Below are 20176 nucleotides of genomic sequence, written 5' to 3'. Positions count from 1 at the left end.
ACATAGCCTTAACTGAAATAGAAAGATTGAAGAATGAAATCAAAGACCTGAAGAAAGTTGTGCAAATATGTGATGAGAGAGACCATGAGTATAAGGAAGAAATTGTTACTCTGAAGACATGGCTTGAAAAAGCAAGGAGATTAGGAGAGGTTATGAACAATTAGCTGAAGGAGAAAGAGGTACAATATGGAAGATTAGAGGCTGAGATTGTCTCAACTAGAAGTGATCTAGATGAAAAGAAAATTCTGTGTAGAAAGCTATAAGAGGAGATTATATCCATGAATGACTCAAAAGATAAGAGCGGTAGCTCAAAGGCAGCCATAAAGGATAATGAAGTTATGAAAATACCTATAGGAGAAGAATCTAGTAACAACATGATTGGAAAAGAAATAAACAAAGACAAGCAACATAATCAAAATAAAAGTATGAATTGAAGAAAATGCAATCTGCTCCTAAATATGAGGTTAAGAAGCTTGTAAGAATTCAAAGGAGAAATCAAACCAAAGATTACCAGCTAAAGATGTAGCAGAAAAAGAAGTTGTCTCGACTCTCAAGTAAACAATCAAAGGAGACATCCAACTACTAGAAGACCATCAATTATCAGGTACTCAAATTTCTTCTATGGATATTCTTTCCTGTGCTATGCATTTGGACATAAAGTAGCTGATTGCAAACATTATGAAAAGAAAAATAGAAAACACAAGCATTTTTCTTCATTCCTAGGTCACACAAGGTGTTATAAGTTTAGAAATCTTGGCCTCAAAGCCAAAGATTGCAAGCTGCCATATATCCTAAAGAACTCTAGACAAAATATAGAAACAACTCCAAGCAGATCAAACAATGAAAGAAATGCAAAAAAGAGAATACAACCTACTAAAGTGTGGAAGAGAGAATAAAGAACCCAATGACCTAGCTTGGTTTTAGGGGGAGTTGCTCAAGAACGAAAGGAAGAGAATCTGTCAGTGTTAGATCAATAGCACCTGAGGGGGAGAGCAGCCCCCAATATTGACAATAAAGCCTTGAATATGTAGGTGTGAAATACGTTTATACTTTGAAAATTATATTAATAAAATATTGGATAATAAAGGATGATTTAGTGGACGGAACTGCTACTATATTATATCCAACTTGTAAGCAAGGAAGAAGAAAACGACTCCACTACAAAGCTATCTCTAATGTCTTAGAAAGAATTTGAAATCAGTGATGCATCCTACATCAATTCAGAGATATCTCAAAAAGGATTTAGAGAAAGATGTTTTTACAGTATGTTGGGCCAATATAATTAGAGGATTTGAAAGTTGTGTATAGTAGCTTCATCACAAATTTAATAATGTTGAAGATTTTTGTAAGGCAAAAGAGGCTTGTACTCATAATGTGTCTGTAAAACATGGTGAAGCTAAAGGAACACCTCTCCTAATTGGAAAAGAAATCATCATACTCCTTTGGAAATAACTATGTCAAACAAGGTGTTTGCTGCAACAGATGAAAGAGGGAGGTGTTGTGCTTGAGGAAGCAATATCTAGTTTCAAATAATTAAAATCCTCTTCAAATGCAATGCATTTAAAAAAAGTGGGGGGAGGGGGGTTATTTGAATATCATCGCCCTACTCATTCAGAAAGAAGTTTCGAAAGGCTGTAGAGCGATGAATGGTTCAACTTTTGATTAGAGAGTGAGGAGTTCTACGAGGCTTGGACTACACCAACTGGATATTGGATTAGGGGTTGATTGTCTTCGATCCAAAAATTCATCTTTGTATTGGAAAGAAGCAAGTTACAAAAGGGAATGTGTCACTTCTTTGAGAACCTAAAGTAGTAAGTGATACTTGAAGCAATCGAAAGAAAGCTAGAAGATAACAAGAGAATTTTTTTATGCAAAGAGGCTACTGCAAAATCTGCAAGAACTAGAACCACAAAGCTTTAACAATTGCTAGAATCTCAAGCCAATAATATAAAAAGGAAGTTGCAAGAAACAAAAGGGATTTATGCAACCTAAGTGATCAACTGAATGTACTAGTAACCCTTGTCAAAGAATCTGATGAGAAAGCATCACATACATCTGTATCAGCTCTAGCAAAGGAAGTCGAGCTGTAAGTTATGTATGCTAAATTGGCTGAGGTTAGCATAGTAGTGGAGTAATGGATATAGAAATGCTATCCGTCAAAGTATGTTACATTGTCTAGTAGAGAGAATGTTGGCATAATTATGGAAGCATGTTTCTCTGATATTTCAGAGTTGTATTCAGAACAGTTACATAACCAATGCCAATTACAGAGCCAATGCATTATTGCCCAATGATATGCCTGGCATTATTCTCAACGGATGAAATTTTTTTGTTAGTCACATATTCTCATAATATGACATTCTCAGGTTGGCATCCACAACAGGGTGGCAGTGTTATTACATTGGATCGTTGGAAAGAATTGAGTAGCATTCTTCAAGCTATGAAGGGCGGATATTATGGATGCGTTGATGATATTCTAGGTGCTAGATTATGCAATGGATTGGGATATGTTGCAGATAAAGCAGATTCGAGGCGCGTTATACGTTATTAATTTTACAACAATAAAGTGTGTTATGCCAAATCATCTACATATGTGTTACCTCTAGATCTGAGGCGACATAGACATGAAATGCGTTACATAACCTGCTGGTTAAAGTGCCATAACAATGTCAGAGTTATTACAATAAGACGTTGCACGACACACATGGATTTCCTCCTTACACATTCCACAATATGTTACAATGACAACGTTATCATCTAGTAGCAATACAAACTATGGTTGGCGTTAGTATCTATTGGTGTTGCGCTCATTATGGAAGCTTTCTTCATTGCCAACATTTGATATAATTAACATTGAAGGGCTTCCAAATTATTCACTGCATTTACATTAATTGGAATAGCGCTAAAATTCATGGAGCAGTATTATTATCTGGGAGCAATATTAAATTACTTAAGTTTTATAATTGGAGCAAGCCATTTTTAGGGTTTTATGTCCTAATATGAGCACATAAAATTCGATGCAAAGTTTATCTTCTTAAAGGTTGCCTGCAGTGGAAAGCTACAAAAGTTGAAGTGATGTCCTATTTTTTTTATAGCCTACATTTTTTTTTCATTCTTCAAGCTATGGAGAGCTTCAAAGTTGATCATCGTTGGTTTGGAACCCTAATAGCTAAAGAACGCATTCATTTCTGAATGCTTTTTTTTTAGCCAATGGAGTCGACGATCACCAGTGGATCTCATCAACGTTTGAAGGAAGGGGCCAAATTTTAGATGAGCCAAGCGGCATAAACAAATCTTCTTGAAATAACAACCAACTTGAAAGCATTACAAACAATGAAAGAAGCCAAAATATAACGTTCAATGTGGAGGAACCAACTTCTAGTAACCTTCAGCGTTTATTTTTGTGTCACTATAGCACGTTTTTCTTGTAGAAAATTTCTGATTGAGAGCTTCACTTTTGCTGCTAGTGAGCGATTCTCGAAGAATTCCCAGATCTCTCTGTTGGATCTCAGTGTGCCATCGTGAATCCCTATGTTACTTCTCTACAACTTGTCAACAATCTCAACATCGGATTTCTGAGGATTAATCTCTCCAAGGATTATATGTGCAAAAGACGTGGTTCAAAGAGGTGGTTTCAATGCATTTCTTGGGTTTGAGCATAGACAAATGGATATAAAGTTGATTCTAGTCAAGTGTCTTTGCATCCCAACTGTTGGATGACGGGGATAATGCTCACACATGGCATTAAAGATTGCAGTGCACCAATATATTCACCATTACTATACATCGCTATTTAATACAATGCCACATTAAAAAACTTCAACTAACAAAAAATATGTGGAGAACTGTTCTTTTATATATGGAGTAACAATATATTTTTTTATGTAGTGAATGTTTATTGGTGCAGTGTATGGCGACCTTCACTTGTGGTGGCACATATTACAGAATCGGTATGCAATTATGTTATCACCTCGCACAAATTATGAGTTGGTTTATGGTGACACATATTTTTTGCAAACATATTATCTCTTGGGTTTGTCGGTACATTGCTTGCTGTTGGTATACCACTCTCGGTTGGTTATTAATGCTGTGTTCAACGAGATCGTTATATCATATTCCATTATGTTATATTCAATGGGACATATATATATGTGTGTGTGTGTGTGTGTGTGTGTTTTATGATTGTGTTGGAGGAGAGAAAACTGACCATACCACCATTTATAGACTTTGCGGAGTTTAGTTTATGTATTGCGCAGAGTTGGTTTATGTTGAAACGTTAATACATAGCATAGAGTTTGCAATATATGTATTTTGTCGGTTGGCACAATGTTAATCTGAGTATAAACTGATATTTTTTGGTTGACAACATTAATGTCAAAATATATCAATGTTTCTTGAAATGGACTATTTGGAGCAACGTTCTTATGGTGTGGCGATAGTAGTTTATGCTTGCAAATGATTTGAAACTTATTTGGAACAACTTTTCATTTCCAACCTCATTTGGTATTACTCATGGGCTGAATTGCGTTGGAGCATGGTTTAAACGAAAAGCGTTATTAATATATTATTTGAGAGCAACATATGGGTTGGCACATAATTTATCATAATTGTAGCAGCGTTGATAATTGGAGTAGGTTTATTTAATGTTGATATTATATGGCAATGTTATTATTATAGTATTTGAGAATAGCATATGGGTTGGCACATAATTTGAGAGCTACAATTTGGAGAGGAGCATTATATATATATTGGAGAGCCTTTATCGTTCGAATAATGTTTATATATCGATTCAAGAGCCTTCCTTTATTGTTTGGAGAGTGTTAATATTGGAATATATCGATTCAAGAGCCTTCCTTTATTGTTTGGAGAGTGTTAATATTAGAACAAGGATATGCCGTGAATGGTTTGGAGGAGGAGCACATAGTTTTCTAAACCCTTTGGTAATGGGTTTGGTTTGCAAGAAAAATGGTTATCAAGAAAAACCATGAGTTGTTTATATAAACCATGGGCAGATTTAATGATGAGTGGAATTCACATGTGGATATATTTGGTGTTTCTTTTTATCATGGTGCATGAGAATTTATTTGACAAGTAAATCATTATTGGAATTAGTCAAGCATGATCACGCAATTGCAAGTGAATATTATCTTGGTGAATAGCGTTGGTGAATATTATCTTGGTGCAAAGCTTTGGTGAATATTATCTCTATGAATATGTTGGTAAATAGTGAATATTATCTTGGTGAATATGTTGGTAAATAGTGAATATTATCTTGGTTATCACGGTCAATAGCTTTGGTGAATACCTTGGTGCAAAGTGTTGATATATGGTTGATAATAGACATGGGTCATATTGGTATTGGTTGCTTATTTTTTGGGGTTGTTGATTGATACATTACAATACATGGAGTGATGGAGTAGCATTAATACAAATTCATTCTTGGAGCAGGGTTAACATGTTATTGCCGACATATGCGGTGATAATATTGCACGACTATTATTATAATGCATTATTATATTCCATCTTTCATTGCAAACATTGAATTAATATGTAGACATATTATTATTAGTATTATGCCTCTTATATTCCAACTTACTTTCAGCAACCTTATAAAGCCAAGAATGCGATGCCTTACAAAGTGTTCTCCCAACAAAATTCTTACAATGCTTTGCAATGTGTCTATGTCTATCCAATAGATATCCAAGGGACGATGCCTTATAAAGTGTTCTCCCAACAAAATTCTTACAATGCTTTGCAATGTGTCTATGTCTATCCAATAGATATCCAAGGGATGAAGAGGCAGAAATGAGGATGGAGATATGCATAATTTATGACTAGGTAAACCAACACATTGTTGTTTCTTGTTTGTATCTGGGGATGTAGTCTCCATTCAGGTTGTGGATTGATAAATATTCAGTTGGAGTTGGTTGAGGTAGGAGCCTCCTATGGATTGTAGCTTGTAGAAAACATATGGGAGTTGGAGCTTCCGTGCATGTTGTAGCTTGCAAAAAAATTGAGGTAATAGCCTCTTGTAGGTTGGAGCCTACAGAAAATCAGATGTAACAAGGGGGTAGGATCTTGCCTTTGCATCACAACAATAACAAAATCATGGTTTTCTCTCTTTATGGGTTTTCACTTATATATGGTGTCACCCCCTCGAGTTTAGTCAAGTTTTCATCATATACACTTAAAGTTGTAAAAAGGTGTTTTTTAAAAGTACAAAGGAGGAATATTTTTAATTGATGTAAAAATAGTTATTGGAAAAAAACAATAAAATGGAGTCTAATTCGGAAACAAAGGAATTAAAATTTTCCTATAAAGGTCTTTCAATTGCAGATTGTAAATTAATTATATCAAAAGGGAATACCCAAGGGAAGGAGATTAATATCATTATCAACACAAGTGATGAGAAAAATTACATCATTGTTAATTTGGCGAGTCGACTATTAATTCCAAAGTCAAGCATAGGAGAAAGAAATATTTTTGGCGAAAAAGAGTATGAAATTAATGATTTACAAGTAATAATTGATCACTATGAATGCATCTTTCAGTTCCATGTCGTAACTATGTTTAACCCGAAGATTGACATGATATTTGGTCAACCTTGGATAAAAGAATTGGGTATACTCATGTTAAACTTAGAAAAAAGATTTTGATGTTTCCTTACAAGAAGAAGATCACCTTTCAGGACGTGACAATAAAGTCAGAATCAACAATGCCTTCATCAGAAGACTTTAAGGATATTTCAAAATTGATGTTTCAAAATAATAAAAAACTATAGCAAAGAAGGAGAAAGAGCTTGAAGAAGTCATTTCCAATAAATACAAAGAAATTTCGCACCTCAGAGATCACAATGAAAAACTACTCGAACAAGTCAAGAAAGCTAAGGTCACAAATAAGGAACTCAAGAAGCGCTTATCAGAACAAGATGAAGAAAATTTATGTTTAAAGAACCTTAATCAAGCTGTTATGAATAAAATATATTAAATATAAATATTGATGATAATTGTAATAATGATTAATTAATTAGTAATTAGTGTTGAAGAGGCATGTCTAAATGGGACACGACTTTCCATGAAAGGCACCTGCCTAGTATACAAGCAAGCCTCTCACTCTTGTTTGTAACATCATTCTTATTCATACATTTTAATATATATTCTTGTATCCTCAATGGAGATCTACATATTCCAAGTCTTATGGAGTATTTAACTTGAAGAACAAACTTTGTTCGTTCCATTTGGTATCAGAGCCACGTTGGCTGATCTCAGCCTTTGGCCATCAACTCATCGTCAACTTGATTGTCGTCGTAATCGAAGCGTTTCACTATATAGTGGGAGATTCTCCATTTATCGCCAAGCCTTTGGCCATTTAATTTTTTTTATAGAAAAAGTAAAATATATATATATATATATATATATATATATAAGGGAAAAAAAAGATTAAAAAAATTGGAATAAAAAACTATAAATAAAACTATTAAAAAAAATCATTAAAAAATAATGAAAAACCAGTAAAGATAAACAAATTTAGCTAAAAAGACAGTAAAGATAAAAAAATTTAGTTAAAAAAACAGATAATTATATAAGAAGAAAAGGGGGTTATTTACAAACCCTAAGTTTTTTGACGAACACCAAATAATTAATATTCGATGAACAAATGGAGTCCAATTCGAAAATGATGAAAGAAGTCAAGATGAGTTCTGCACAACAATCATTAATTTAGACTAAATGTTCGTTTTGTATAACAAATATTAAATATCCTTGGATTCATAAAAATTGTGAATTATGTTGTCCAACATGTGGAAAATTATTTGATGTGGAAGAATGTCAAGATGATGTACTGTTGCAAATAATAGAACAAGAGGAAAAACTTGCATAAGTGGAGCAAAAATTATCAGGAGAAGACGAGGAAATTTTGCTTCTAAAGGACTATAGCCAAAAATTACTTGTGAAGGTCAAGAAGTCCAAGGAATGAAAGAAAATTTTAGAAGGAAAGGGATGTGTTGAGAAGAAATTCAACGAGATTCTATCAAAGAAGGAAGAATAAAATTTGCGCTTAAAAGACTTGAACCAAAGGTTATTGGAACAAATTAGAGATCTAGAAGATGAGAAGCTTAAAAGTCAAGACATTGAAAATAAGGTTGATAAATCAAAAATCAAAGAACTCTTACATCTGAGAAACCATAATCAAAGTTTACTCACTCAAATTAAGAAACTTAAGGATGATAAGCAATCATTAAAAAACAAGTTAGAAGAATTACTCACGAAAGAAGTATCAAAGTATTTAGATGTAATAGTCCAAGTTGAAGAAAATGAAACAAACACAAATCCCATTAATATCATAATTCAAACAAATTCAAACCCAACTTAAGTAAGGACGTACTCAAAAGTTGTAGTTCAAATGATGAAAAACCCAGGGGAGGATTTTATAACCAACTCGATGACATTAGAACCAGAAGTAAGTCTCAATATTGCCACACACATGATAAGGGAAAGTCAAACTCTTTATTTCCATTAGAATCACAAAAGCAGACATTCCAATCAGCTGCATATTTGTATCTCTCAAAACAAAAACAACAAACTTATGTTCAAAAGGATACCGAGGTGCGCACAATTCAGTGTAGTGATAACGATTCATCACAATTTTCTAGTAATTGTAAGATTCCACACAAGATTAATTTAGGATGGTTAGATCCTTTCTCTATGCGACAATTTTATATATCACTCCAAAGATCGTATCAACTTGTATCAACGAAGATGACAGTTCTGAGATGAGAAGACATTCAAAACGGAAAAAGAGATCAAGCCTTTTCATCAGCTAGCTTTGAGGACAAAGCTTTTTGAAGAGGAAGACAATGTTATGAATAAAATATATTAAATATAAATAATGATGATAATTGTAATAATGATTAGTTAATTAGTAATTAATGTTGAAGAGGCATGTCTAAATGGGACATGACTTTCCATGAAGAGACACCTGCCTAGTATATGAGCAGGTCCCTCACTCTCATTTGTAACATCATTCTTGTTCATACATTTTAATATATATTCTTGTATCCTCAATGAAGATGTACATATTCCAAGTCTTTTGGAGTATTTAACTTGAAAAACGAACTTTGTTTGTTCCACAAGCATTATTAGAACAAATTCAAAGTTTAAAAGATGAGGAGGATATGAAGAATAAAGTCATCAATTCAAAAGCTTTTACATCTAAGGAATCATAAACAAAACCTCCTTACGCAAATAAATAATCTTAAAGGTGACAAGAAGTCATTGAATGACAAGTTAGAATGACTTACTCAAGAAGTATTGAAGTCTTCAGTCATAACAATCCAAGTTGAAGATAAAAGAACAAATATCAATCCAGTCAATATCACAATTGAAGAAGATGAGAGACCAATAGAAGTTAAAACATATTCAGATGTTGCAATTCAAACAATGGAAATTCCAAGTGATGATTCAGTAGCCAACTCAACAACAATAGTACCTGAAGTAAATCAAGAAACTGCCACACAAAATAAGGGAAAGTCCAACCAGAAGAACTCCTTATCGACATCCAAATCACAAGAGCCGACAATTAAGTCAGTCAACACATTTGAACCATTCAAAACGGAAGCATCAGATTTATGTTCCAAGGAGTATTGAAGTTGTAGAATCCACTCCTATGATAACAATTTATTACAAATTTCCAATGATCGGAAGATTCCACAAAATATTAATCTAGGATGGTCAGATCCATTCTCAGTCCGACAATTTTGTTTATCACTTAAATGATCATATCGTCTTGTATTAACGAAGATGAAAGCACTGAGACGAGAAGATATTCGAAACAGGAAAAAAGATGAAGTCCTTTAATCAGTAAGCTTTGAGGACAAAGCTTTTTGAAGATGAAAGAAATGTTATGAATATAATTCATATAAAAATAATAAATTAATGTAAACAATAATAATTATAATAAGGTTAACTAAATAGTCATTAGTAATGAAAAGGCATGTCTCAAAGACATGACCATTCATTGAAGAGGCATGTGCCTAGGTATATAAGCAGGTCTCAACATTCACATCGTCTCATCAATTCTTTTATACAATATTCAATATAGAATTACTTATCCTACAATGGATGTGAAGATTATTGCTGCATATACGAACTTTGTTCGTTACAATACCCATGGTTCTTCTTCTTCTGCCAGCTAATCTGGTTGCTGCTTCTTTTGAGTGCAGGTGTAGGCAGAGTCTTTGAGTTCTTTCCATCACTACCCTTCTGCAATGTCCCACACGAAGGTTGAGGTGGTTGTGGGCTGCCACCATTATGTACTACTATTTCTGCTAATGAATAGGTCAACTCTGTCATGTTGTTGGCCTTCACAAAAGTGGTTTTCATAGTCATGAGCTTTTCCCCTCTTCCATCCCCCTCCTTCGATATGGTCAACTCTGTCATGTTGTTGGCTTTCACAAAAGTGGTTTTCATAGTCATGAGCTTTTCCCCTCTTCCATCCCCCTCCTTCGATATGGTCAACTCTGTCATGTTGTTGGCCTTCACAAAAATGGTTTTCATAGTCGTGAGCTTTTCCCCTCATGAGCTTTTCCCCTCTTCCATCCCCCTCCTTCGATATGGTCAACTCTGTCATGTTGTTGGCCTTCACAAAAATGGTTTTCATAGTCATGAGCTTTTCCCCTCTTCCATCCCCCTCCTTCGATATGGTCAACTCTGTCATGTTGTTGGCCTTCACAAAAATGGTTTTCATAGTCATGAGCTTTTCCCCTCTTCCATCCCCTCCTTTGATATGATTCTCATAGAGGCAAAGCTAGTGGCTACCCTTAGAAAAAACTTATCCTAAAAGTACTCCTGTGAAATTAATTGGACTGTGGATGGATTAATGAGTTTGCAAGCCTCCTCCAAACTAGTGAGTGAAATATGTGTGGATAACAAAAACATCCAAGTTTCATTCAAATTTAGCAAGTGGAATGTGCATGGATAGCAAAGCTTTTAAGCAAGGTATACACTTCCACTTACAATGTGATTGACCCTCATCGTTTTGAAATTCCCAAGGCACTAGGCACTTTAGTCCATCTGTATTTCATAGCAAAGCTTGTTTTCAGGATAATAGCCATTTCTAAATATCCATTTTATTTCAGTGGAGCCCTTGTACTTAAATTGCCAATTATTAGGATAAAGTATCCTATTAACTCTTAGTTGGACCAATTTGGTTTGCCAAACATATGTAAAGTCCATTCGACGATGGAGGTAAATCACCACCAGGAGGTCTAATGCCTTAACTTTAGACACCCACACACAAAGTCTAGACTCTTTACACCTGGCAGGGTTTGATACTGTGCTGCTTGCATGGCAGTGCCCCACCTCAGCCGTTAAGCCACAGCCTGATGGATACTATTGCAAAGCATAATTGATATAATACTAGCATAAAAAGGCCAAATTTCCAAAATACAAAAACAGGGTTATTGCAAAAGAGTAAAAGAATGCATGCTGCATGTTCACCTATCCTTTTGTACCTTGATACCCAAGGATCTTGTCCTAGATGGCATCTAAAAATATATGGATTTACCTGGCATGAGCATGCATGTTTTTTGGGATAACACAAGGTTCATGAAATATGAAGAAGAGTATATGTGGTCAACACTTGTGATTTGTGAGTATGTTGATTTTATGCTTGGCTTTCAGGTTATAAGACTTATATATCTTAATGTTTTGAGCAGGAATGATTATGAGATGTTATTGGCACTTGACGATGGTAATGACAGTCGTCGTGGTGCATCACAAAGGCATATAGACCGCCTGCCTCTTTCAACTGTCCAGGTAAAATTAAAAATATCCATTTGAAAAGGGTACATATTGCTGTTCTTTTAAATATTTTTTTCTTAAACACAATATTTGTTGTGTTCTAGCTGACAAGGTATTTCTGTATGCTAGAGTGATGTTTTGGATGAAACCTGTTCTATTTGCTTAGAGATGCCAAGAGGTGGTGAAACCATTCGACACCTGTTATGTATGCATAAATTTCATAAAGATGTAAGATTCTGCTTCTATAGATTGTGCCTAAGTACAGATTATGTCTGGTTTTCCAATAAAAGTCTACTGTTTTTCAAATTATTCATTTTGATCGGAACTTTTTTACAGGACTACTTTGTGAGCTTAATATTTTGGGATATGTTTATATGGTATTTAGTTGTAGGGTCCTCGAATGTATGCTGATTTGCATGTTGGCACTGTTTATTGCAGTGCATTGATCCCTGGCTGTCAAGACAAGCGACCTGCCCTATATGCAAGTCATCTATCTGAATACATCCTGTTATTCAAAAACCATTGATGCCGCCATGCCAAAAGGCAGTATTGAAAGAGAAGCACCTGAGATTATATCATAAGTTGGTATGATATCCATGGTAGGAACATGTGTTGTTCTAGTTGCAGTACAAAGCGATTATCATTAATGCTTAGTAATCAGTTGAATCATTTATTAATAATATTTTTTAATTCCATGTATTTCTAGCTGTTTATGTGAATTTATAACTTGATAGTTTCTGACCTTCTACTAGCTTTTATTCATCCAATTTCTTTTCGGCCAGCATGGTGCTGGATTTATATTCCCCGTAGAATCCAATTTTAATTTGAAATTCCTTTTTTCTTACCACTTGACGTGTCATCGTTACATTGGTTTTCTGACATTTTACACTTTACCCACTTTATCGTGTGCATATTTTCTGTTGTCATTTTAATCTTAATGCTGTTGACTTGAAAACATGTCTATCGGATCTGGCCCTTAAAAGGTATAAAATGATGAACGAGAGTTGTAATTAAATTGAGAAGAGGAGACATTATTGGTTCCGTGAAAGGAATGTTCACTGGGTAGATGTCAGACGTTAAGTGACATCTCTGACTTATGAGGTGCAGTTAGGTAATTTCCTCTACAAGACTGGCTGGACAATCATACTATGTTTATTGAAACGAAATTTTTATATATGCCAGCATTCATTTAAGTAGCAATATCTTCAGTTTTGGGTTGCTTCGTGATTTTAGCTTGTCATTTTGTGGCTGCATCTTGTTACTATAATTTCCAGTTTTCAGGAATTTTAAAGAGGCCATTTTTTATTTAGAGCTTATTGTCTCATTCTTGTTAATGACTGCAAAATATCGTATTACCTTATCAAGTACGGTATAAAACCCTCAGTGCTTATGACACTTGGCCCATTAGGAACATCATGTCCAGGACAAGCAAGATATCGCAGCATTTTTATACGGCAAATTACTTTCTATGTTATTAGTATTTATGAGTACCAAATGTTTGAAAGTCATTTTATATACGAGGATAACCATATTTTCACTTATAGACAAAGTTCACAAATTGGACTTTATTCAGAGTTTGATTGTTTTCATTGAACACGACTTATCGTGTTGCTGAAGTAACTTCACTTGGTGGAAGTGTAAAACACAATTATACATTTACACCCTCTCACAGCTCCCCTTAAGATTAATCCCCGTGTCTATTGACAGTGGATTCTTGTCGAGAAGGGAGTACAAAAGAAAATCGAATATTAGTTACACAATCAACTATTTAATTTCATTCAAAAAAATATTAAAAATCATGAAGTTAGTCTCCACATATGTTTTGTTCCTTCTTGGTTCAAAATGAATATTAATGTTAACATATTCATTTGGAAAATTGTGTTGGTGATTAAGATTCGTTGAAAATGTTATTGTCGTGAGAGTAAATGACTTTGAAAATGGAAAAATGAAAATTCTGGTCTCCAATGAGAATATTCATTAGGGGGAGAATATGGATAGATATAAAAGGATACATATTTGTCTGTTGTGTAGATATTTGTTATTAATTTTTGAATATTTTTTTAAGGAGGTTCCTTAAAATTTATAAAGCATCAGGCATTATATTCTAGAGGTTCAAATTTGATGGGGAGGGGTTGAGTATGGGAGCCACTTTTAGGGGATTTAAACTATCCCAAGGGGTGTTCAAGGCATTATATTCTAGAGGTTCAAATTTGATGGGGAGGGTTGAGGATGGGAGCCACTTTTGGGGGATTTAAACTACCCCAAGGAGTGTTCAAGCTCGATCAAGCTTCACACAATCATGGTGATAGCATCCTACTAGTGGGCAGATTGTTTTTCCATCCGACATTGGGGTTGGGCCCATCCTAGGCTCAACCTAGTTCGAAAAAAAAAGGAAAAAGAGAAGAAAGAAGAAAGAAAAATAAATAAATAAAATAAAAATGTTACATTTTACTTGGATATGTTGGATACGACAAATGTCATCTAAGGGATTCAAAGCTTAGTAGGTATCTTAACCACATCCAAGGGGTTTAAAGCTTGGTGGATATCTTAATACACCACTTGTTCATCACTAAAACATGGGCTCTATTAGGGAAAACATCATTTGAATGTATAGGTCCTTGATTTATAAGCATATTCTTTTCATGATAGAAACACTTATGGGAGGCGGCAAATACATGGATGAAAGGTGGATTTCTTAATTTATAAATGCGTAATTCATAAAGAAAAGAAGTTTCTTTTGAACATTGTAAAATAATAATTAAGAAATTGGTATTATATGTAATTGTGAAACCTATACGAACACAAATCTCCAATCCATTGAAATGAAATGGATAAGAATTTGAAAGATTTGGATGCTAATGAAGTCGTCGTGCTTGAGACATTCTACATCGTTTTGAGTGCATATGCTCCCCTAAGTGCATTGGGCTTAATCCCATTGGTGGTATCATGAATGCAAAGGAATTGATAAGCTTTAGACATTCTACTACATTGTTCTAGATGCATATGCGCCCCTAAGTTCTTTAGGTTTATTCCTATTTGTGGTATCATGAATGCAAAGGGATTGATAAGTTAAAGAGAGATATTATATATTAATGAAATCAAGTTAATTTACCAATGGGTATAGTTAAATTAAGATATTATTGTTCAATGATTAATAGTTAGTTACATTGTTGCTTCAATTGTAAACATGGTCATTTCACATTTCAATAGGTTACACTACAACAACATTGTCAAAGAACAATGGCACAAGGTTTCTCTTATGAATGCCAAAGGCAATTTGAAAAATAATTTAGAGAAATATTGTCCTTACCTTTAATAGCCAAGAGAAGTTCTCCTTTCTATTACATAAAATATGTTGTCAATTGAAGCTTATAGCTAACACTACACTTTTCCTACATTTTATGACTTTTAATTACATTCTTTTTTTAAATAATATTCTTTATAGCTTTCTACTTCATTGTTTCAATCAGATTTACAATCCCTACATTCTTCATTTCTTTTTTAATATTTCCAAAATGTGGATTATTTTGAGAGCTACATATGAACATGCATGTAACTATAATAATAGAGTATTTGACCAATGTTGTCAACTCCAAATGATTATGTGGTGTAAGTGTTGAAACAAGTGATTGAGTGGGTTTTGTATGTTCTTCAACGTTGGTTTAAATAATGAAAACAACAATTTGGGTAAATTGATTTTTTAATTTGAACATGGTGTACTTACATAGAATCACAATGACAATTTAATCAAATTTATCATTTGCCCAAGGTGAAATTAGGAAATAATTTCTACAAACAACTAACTTTACATGCACATGCACAAACTAATTTATTGACTATTATCGTGAATTTCTCTCTTTATAGTGCCCTAATGGCATCACATTATGATACCAATGCCCTCCATATGGACTCAACCATGTACCAAAATGATTGGTATCCATGTGATGATTGTAATTGAAAGCTATGACATGTCTAATGTTATGGGACTTCATTACAAATAAATACTTCCCTTCATTTTTTTGATGTCTTAAGCAGGGAGATGTCACTAAATATCTTTAGGCAATGTAAGATGCTTGTGTTTGTTAGTTTACATTAGTTGAGCTTTAATATCTTGCACCATTTTACATGGAGACGCTTATTTACCATAAAGGCTTAATTTTATTTGTGCAATTTTAATAGATACGATTTCATCCACAATCCTTTAAACAATGCATTTTTGCTTCCATGTCTCAAAAAGCCACATAGGCAAATATATTATCATACATAGATATTGTTTATTATGAAACTAACTTAGAAAATAGGATTCATTTAGTTCAACAATTAGTGAACAATGAGCTATAAAGTCTTTAATTGTACTCACCACCTCATTAGGCAACAAAGGATTCGTTAAAACACCAAGTCTTATAATCTCTCTCTCTCTCTCTCTCTCTCTCTTGCGTATTATTGTCTTTCTCTAAATGACTGTAAATAAATAAATCATAATGGACACAATAAAAAATATAGTATTACAGTGATAACTTTATATTAAAAATTGAGAGCCCTCTAAGGAAATACATAGTTACAACCTTATATAAGGTGCCAAGGAGGTGCTTGGAAGTGGAGTCTTTATCTCTTGCTTTTGGGCTTGGTCCCACTCTGTTACTATGACCATTATATGGTCTTGAGACCTGTTGAGAAAGTCTGGAAGACAATTCTTTTCGCCCTTTATGTGTTCGACTTGAAAGACGAAGTTAGCAAAGAGTGCTTGCCATCTGGAAAATTTAGCCTCTCCTGGATTCTTGATGTCTTTGGTTAGAACTTCATGTAGTGCTGAGGCATCAGTGCTTAGTAAGAACTATCTATTTATCAAGTAGACATCAAACTTGCTGATGCAGTTCCACACAACCTTGACTTCTTTCTCTATAGTGGAGTAATTATGCTCCGTTGGATTCCAAGTTCCAGATGCATACTGAACAATTTGTTCAGAGTCACCAATCTTTTGTTTTAAGATGCCTCCCCATCCAATATTACTTTCATTTGTTTGGAAGTGGAGTCTTTATCTCTTGCTTTTGGGCTTGGTCCCACTCTGTCACTATGACCATTATATGGTCTTGAGACTGGATGTACTCTCTGCTGAGAAAGTCTGGAAGACAATTCTTTTCGCCCTTTATGTGTTCGACTTGAAAGTCGAAGTTAGCAAAGAGTGCTTGCCATTTGGCAAATTTAGCCTCTCCTGGATTCTTGATGTCTTTGGTTAGAACTTCATGTAGTACTGAGAGGGGGGTGAATCAATATTTCTTTTTCTCACTATTGTTTTACTAGTTTAAATCATATATGTTCAGAACACAAAATGAACAGCAGGAATAAATGCTTTTATTAATATAACTGTGCAGTAAAATAAATACAATAAATAGAATGTCACAATTGGTTGCCAAGCTCCAACTTGGACTTTGGTGAGGCTCCAACCTCCTGAGCACCAACTCTATTTTGCCAAGACACCAATCTTGGATTTAGGAGCACCAACTCCCAAGGACTTCAATCCTTTTCAATTCTGAGGCTCCAACCTCTTTGGTATACACTGGTGTGCTGCTGCGCTCTTTTCAGCTTCCACTGCTTCTGCTGCTTCCACTATCTCATGCTCAAGTTATGCCATCCACCAACGACTCTGCAGTTCTCTGTTTTTGCTGCTTTTATATGCTCCATGCCTCTGTCCATTCGTTTCCTCTTACATGCTGGCTCTTTGGCTTCCTCCTCACTTGATCGCTTTGACACTTCGGCTTCCATTCCTTTGCTTCTTCTGTCTATACACGTGTTCCAAAATCTGAGTAGAACAAACCCAAACTCCCCTTTCTTAAATAAAACTCGGCCCTTGACCTGTGGTTAATACCTTACAGGCTTTATCGGAGGTGTTTAATCACCCATCGGAAGCCACCACCCGAGCATTTTAATCAACCATCGGAAGCCACCACCCGAGCGTTTTAATCAACCATCGGAAGCCACCAACTGAGCCTTTAATCAACCATCACCGAGCGCTTTAATCGACCATCGGAAGCCACCTTTTATTCGACGCTTTCTATCAATAATCAACCATCGGAAGCCACCACCCGAGCCATTAATCAACCATCACACAGGCTTTAATATATATCTTAACCCCGCGGCCATGTATCATATAATACACGGAAAAACATTATAAACCCCCGCTCTAATTCAAATGCCGGACTTCAATTATTATGCACCCGCCTTTACAATTTCGGCGGGTCCGGATTTCGCAACCATAACAAAACTCTTAAGGCCTGACCTCCGATGAGGAGCGGACCCGATGCTCTTTTAGACTCCCTTCTATACTGGTTTCGGGTCTGATGTATATCGGCAGGTTCGCTTCGGCGGATTTGTAACGCGAAGGTTTAGCGGACCCGATCTCCCTTTAGGCTGCTCTCTAACATGATTTCGGCGATCGCTACCTCCGCTGCTCCGATGCGATACAAGAGTTCTGCAGACCCGATATGGTTTTACACTTCACTTGATAATAGTTTCGGCTCCGGATTTCGGAGCTTGCACCTTGAACAGTTTCGACATTCTGGATGCGATATGTTATAGACTGTTTTTAATAAGTCCATCGGGTCCATGCCTCTATCACAATCGGCAGATTATAGCGCCATCCCTTATGACTTGCGATCACTGCGGATGCGATATGATATTAAGCCACAGTCTATATTCCCGTCGGGTCCGCAGCCTTATCGCAATCGGCGATCGGGAGAGTGTCATGCCTTTGTGTGTTGTTGCGATGGGCGGATGCGATATAGCATTCAACCATAACATAATTCTGCATCGGGTCCGCATTATTACCGCAATCGGAGGTTTCAGTGGTGGCACATAGCTGAACCGCCGATTAACGATGTAGCTGATATATATATATATATATATATATATATATATATATATATATATATATGCCTTTATATATAAACTTCTCCGCCGATAGTGTGTTTGTAATATGTGCCCGCCGATAGTTGTGAATGCATATATATAAGATTTTTAACCGCCGATAATGTTAAAGCATGCATACATGGGTTTTACAAGCCCGATAACATATCTATATGAGTTCTGCTCCTCTTGGCATATATATGGCATATATATGTGGCTCCTCCTATAGCTCCTCTTTGCTCCAATATGGCTCCTCTTGGCATATATATGGCATATATATATGTGGCTCCTCCTATAGCTCCTCTTTGCTCCAATGTGGCTCCTCTGGCTTGGTCTGCTCCTCTTGGCTCCATTAGCTCCTCTTGGCTCCGATATGCTCTGTCTCCTCCTCTTGAATATTGCCATATTGACATCAATGACAATCTGTGTCCAACAATCTCCCCCTTTGTTATTGATGGCAATATTCTTCTTCTCTCTCCCCCTTTGACATCAATGGCAAAGGAATGCATACGAACTCCCCCTGTCCTGCTGCATCTTTATGAATAGACTTGAGTGATGATAAAGGAATAACCCCCATCTTTTGTCACAGGTGTTCGAATGCTTTCCGAGGAAGAGGTTTAGTGAAAATATCAGCTATCTGCTCCTTAATACTTATATATTCCAGAGCGATGTTTTGTTCAGCTACTTGCTCACGGAGGAAATGATACTTGATTGGTATATGTTTGGTTCTTGAGTGCATCACTGGATTTTTACTGAGACTGATAGCACTAGTGTTGTCACAATAAACAGTAATTGGTTGATCTGTACATATGTTTACATCCTTTAACGCTTCCTTCATCCATAGTATCTGAGTACAACAGTCTGCTGCAGCAATATACTCGGCTTCGGTTGTGGATAATGATATGGATGACTGTTTTTTGCTGAGCCAGGATACCAAACAGTCTCCTAGGAAGAATGCATTTCCACTAGTACTTTTTCGATCATCTATATTTCCAGCGCAATCTACATCAGTGTATGCAGTTACAGTCAATGTTGAACTCTTTGGGTACCAGAGACCAAAATAAGAAGTTCCCTTCAAATATCTGAGAATTCTTTTTACAGCTAATAAATGAGATTGTTTGGGAGCCGATTGAAATCTTCCCACCATTCCTACTGCTTGCATTATGTCAGGTCGTGTAGCTGTTAAGTATAGGAGGGCTCCAATCATTGACCTGTAATGAGTTGCATCTACTAGAGGGGAGTCATCATCTTTGCTCAGTTTGCAGTTTGTGGTCATGGGGGTGCTCATGGGTGCACAGTCCTCCATTCCATATTTTTTGAGCATGTCTTTTAGATATTTGGCTTGAGATATATACAATCCTGCTCTGGTTTGAGATACTTGAAGTCCAAGGAAGTGGGATAGTTCACCTATCATTGACATCTCAAATTCTTTTGCCATGCTTTGAGAAAATTCATGGCTCATTTCATCATTATTA

General features: G+C 35.5%; 1 protein-coding gene across 1 annotated transcript in view; it reads left to right on the top strand.

The window, feature by feature from the left end:
- LOC149225660 (RING/U-box superfamily protein) overlaps positions 1 to 12645 on the top strand; it is a 130196-nt gene extending 117551 nt beyond the window's left edge. Inside the window, exons 7-9 of the mRNA XM_089377242.1 lie at positions 11714 to 11813; positions 11928 to 12026; positions 12237 to 12645. Coding sequence (XP_089233368.1) covers positions 11714 to 11813; positions 11928 to 12026; positions 12237 to 12296 — 259 coding nt within the window. The 3' untranslated portion in view covers positions 12297 to 12645. The remainder of the gene's footprint in view (positions 1 to 11713; positions 11814 to 11927; positions 12027 to 12236) is intronic.
- Positions 12646 to 20176: the final 7531 nt, after the last annotated feature.

The sequence above is a fragment of the Pinus tabuliformis genome, chromosome J (assembly GCF_031772625.1).
Source record: "Pinus tabuliformis cultivar Carrire ecotype Pingquan chromosome J, CPIR1, whole genome shotgun sequence".
NCBI lineage: Eukaryota > Viridiplantae > Streptophyta > Pinopsida > Pinales > Pinaceae > Pinus > Pinus tabuliformis.
This window is presented reverse-complemented; position numbering and strand designations above follow the sequence as displayed.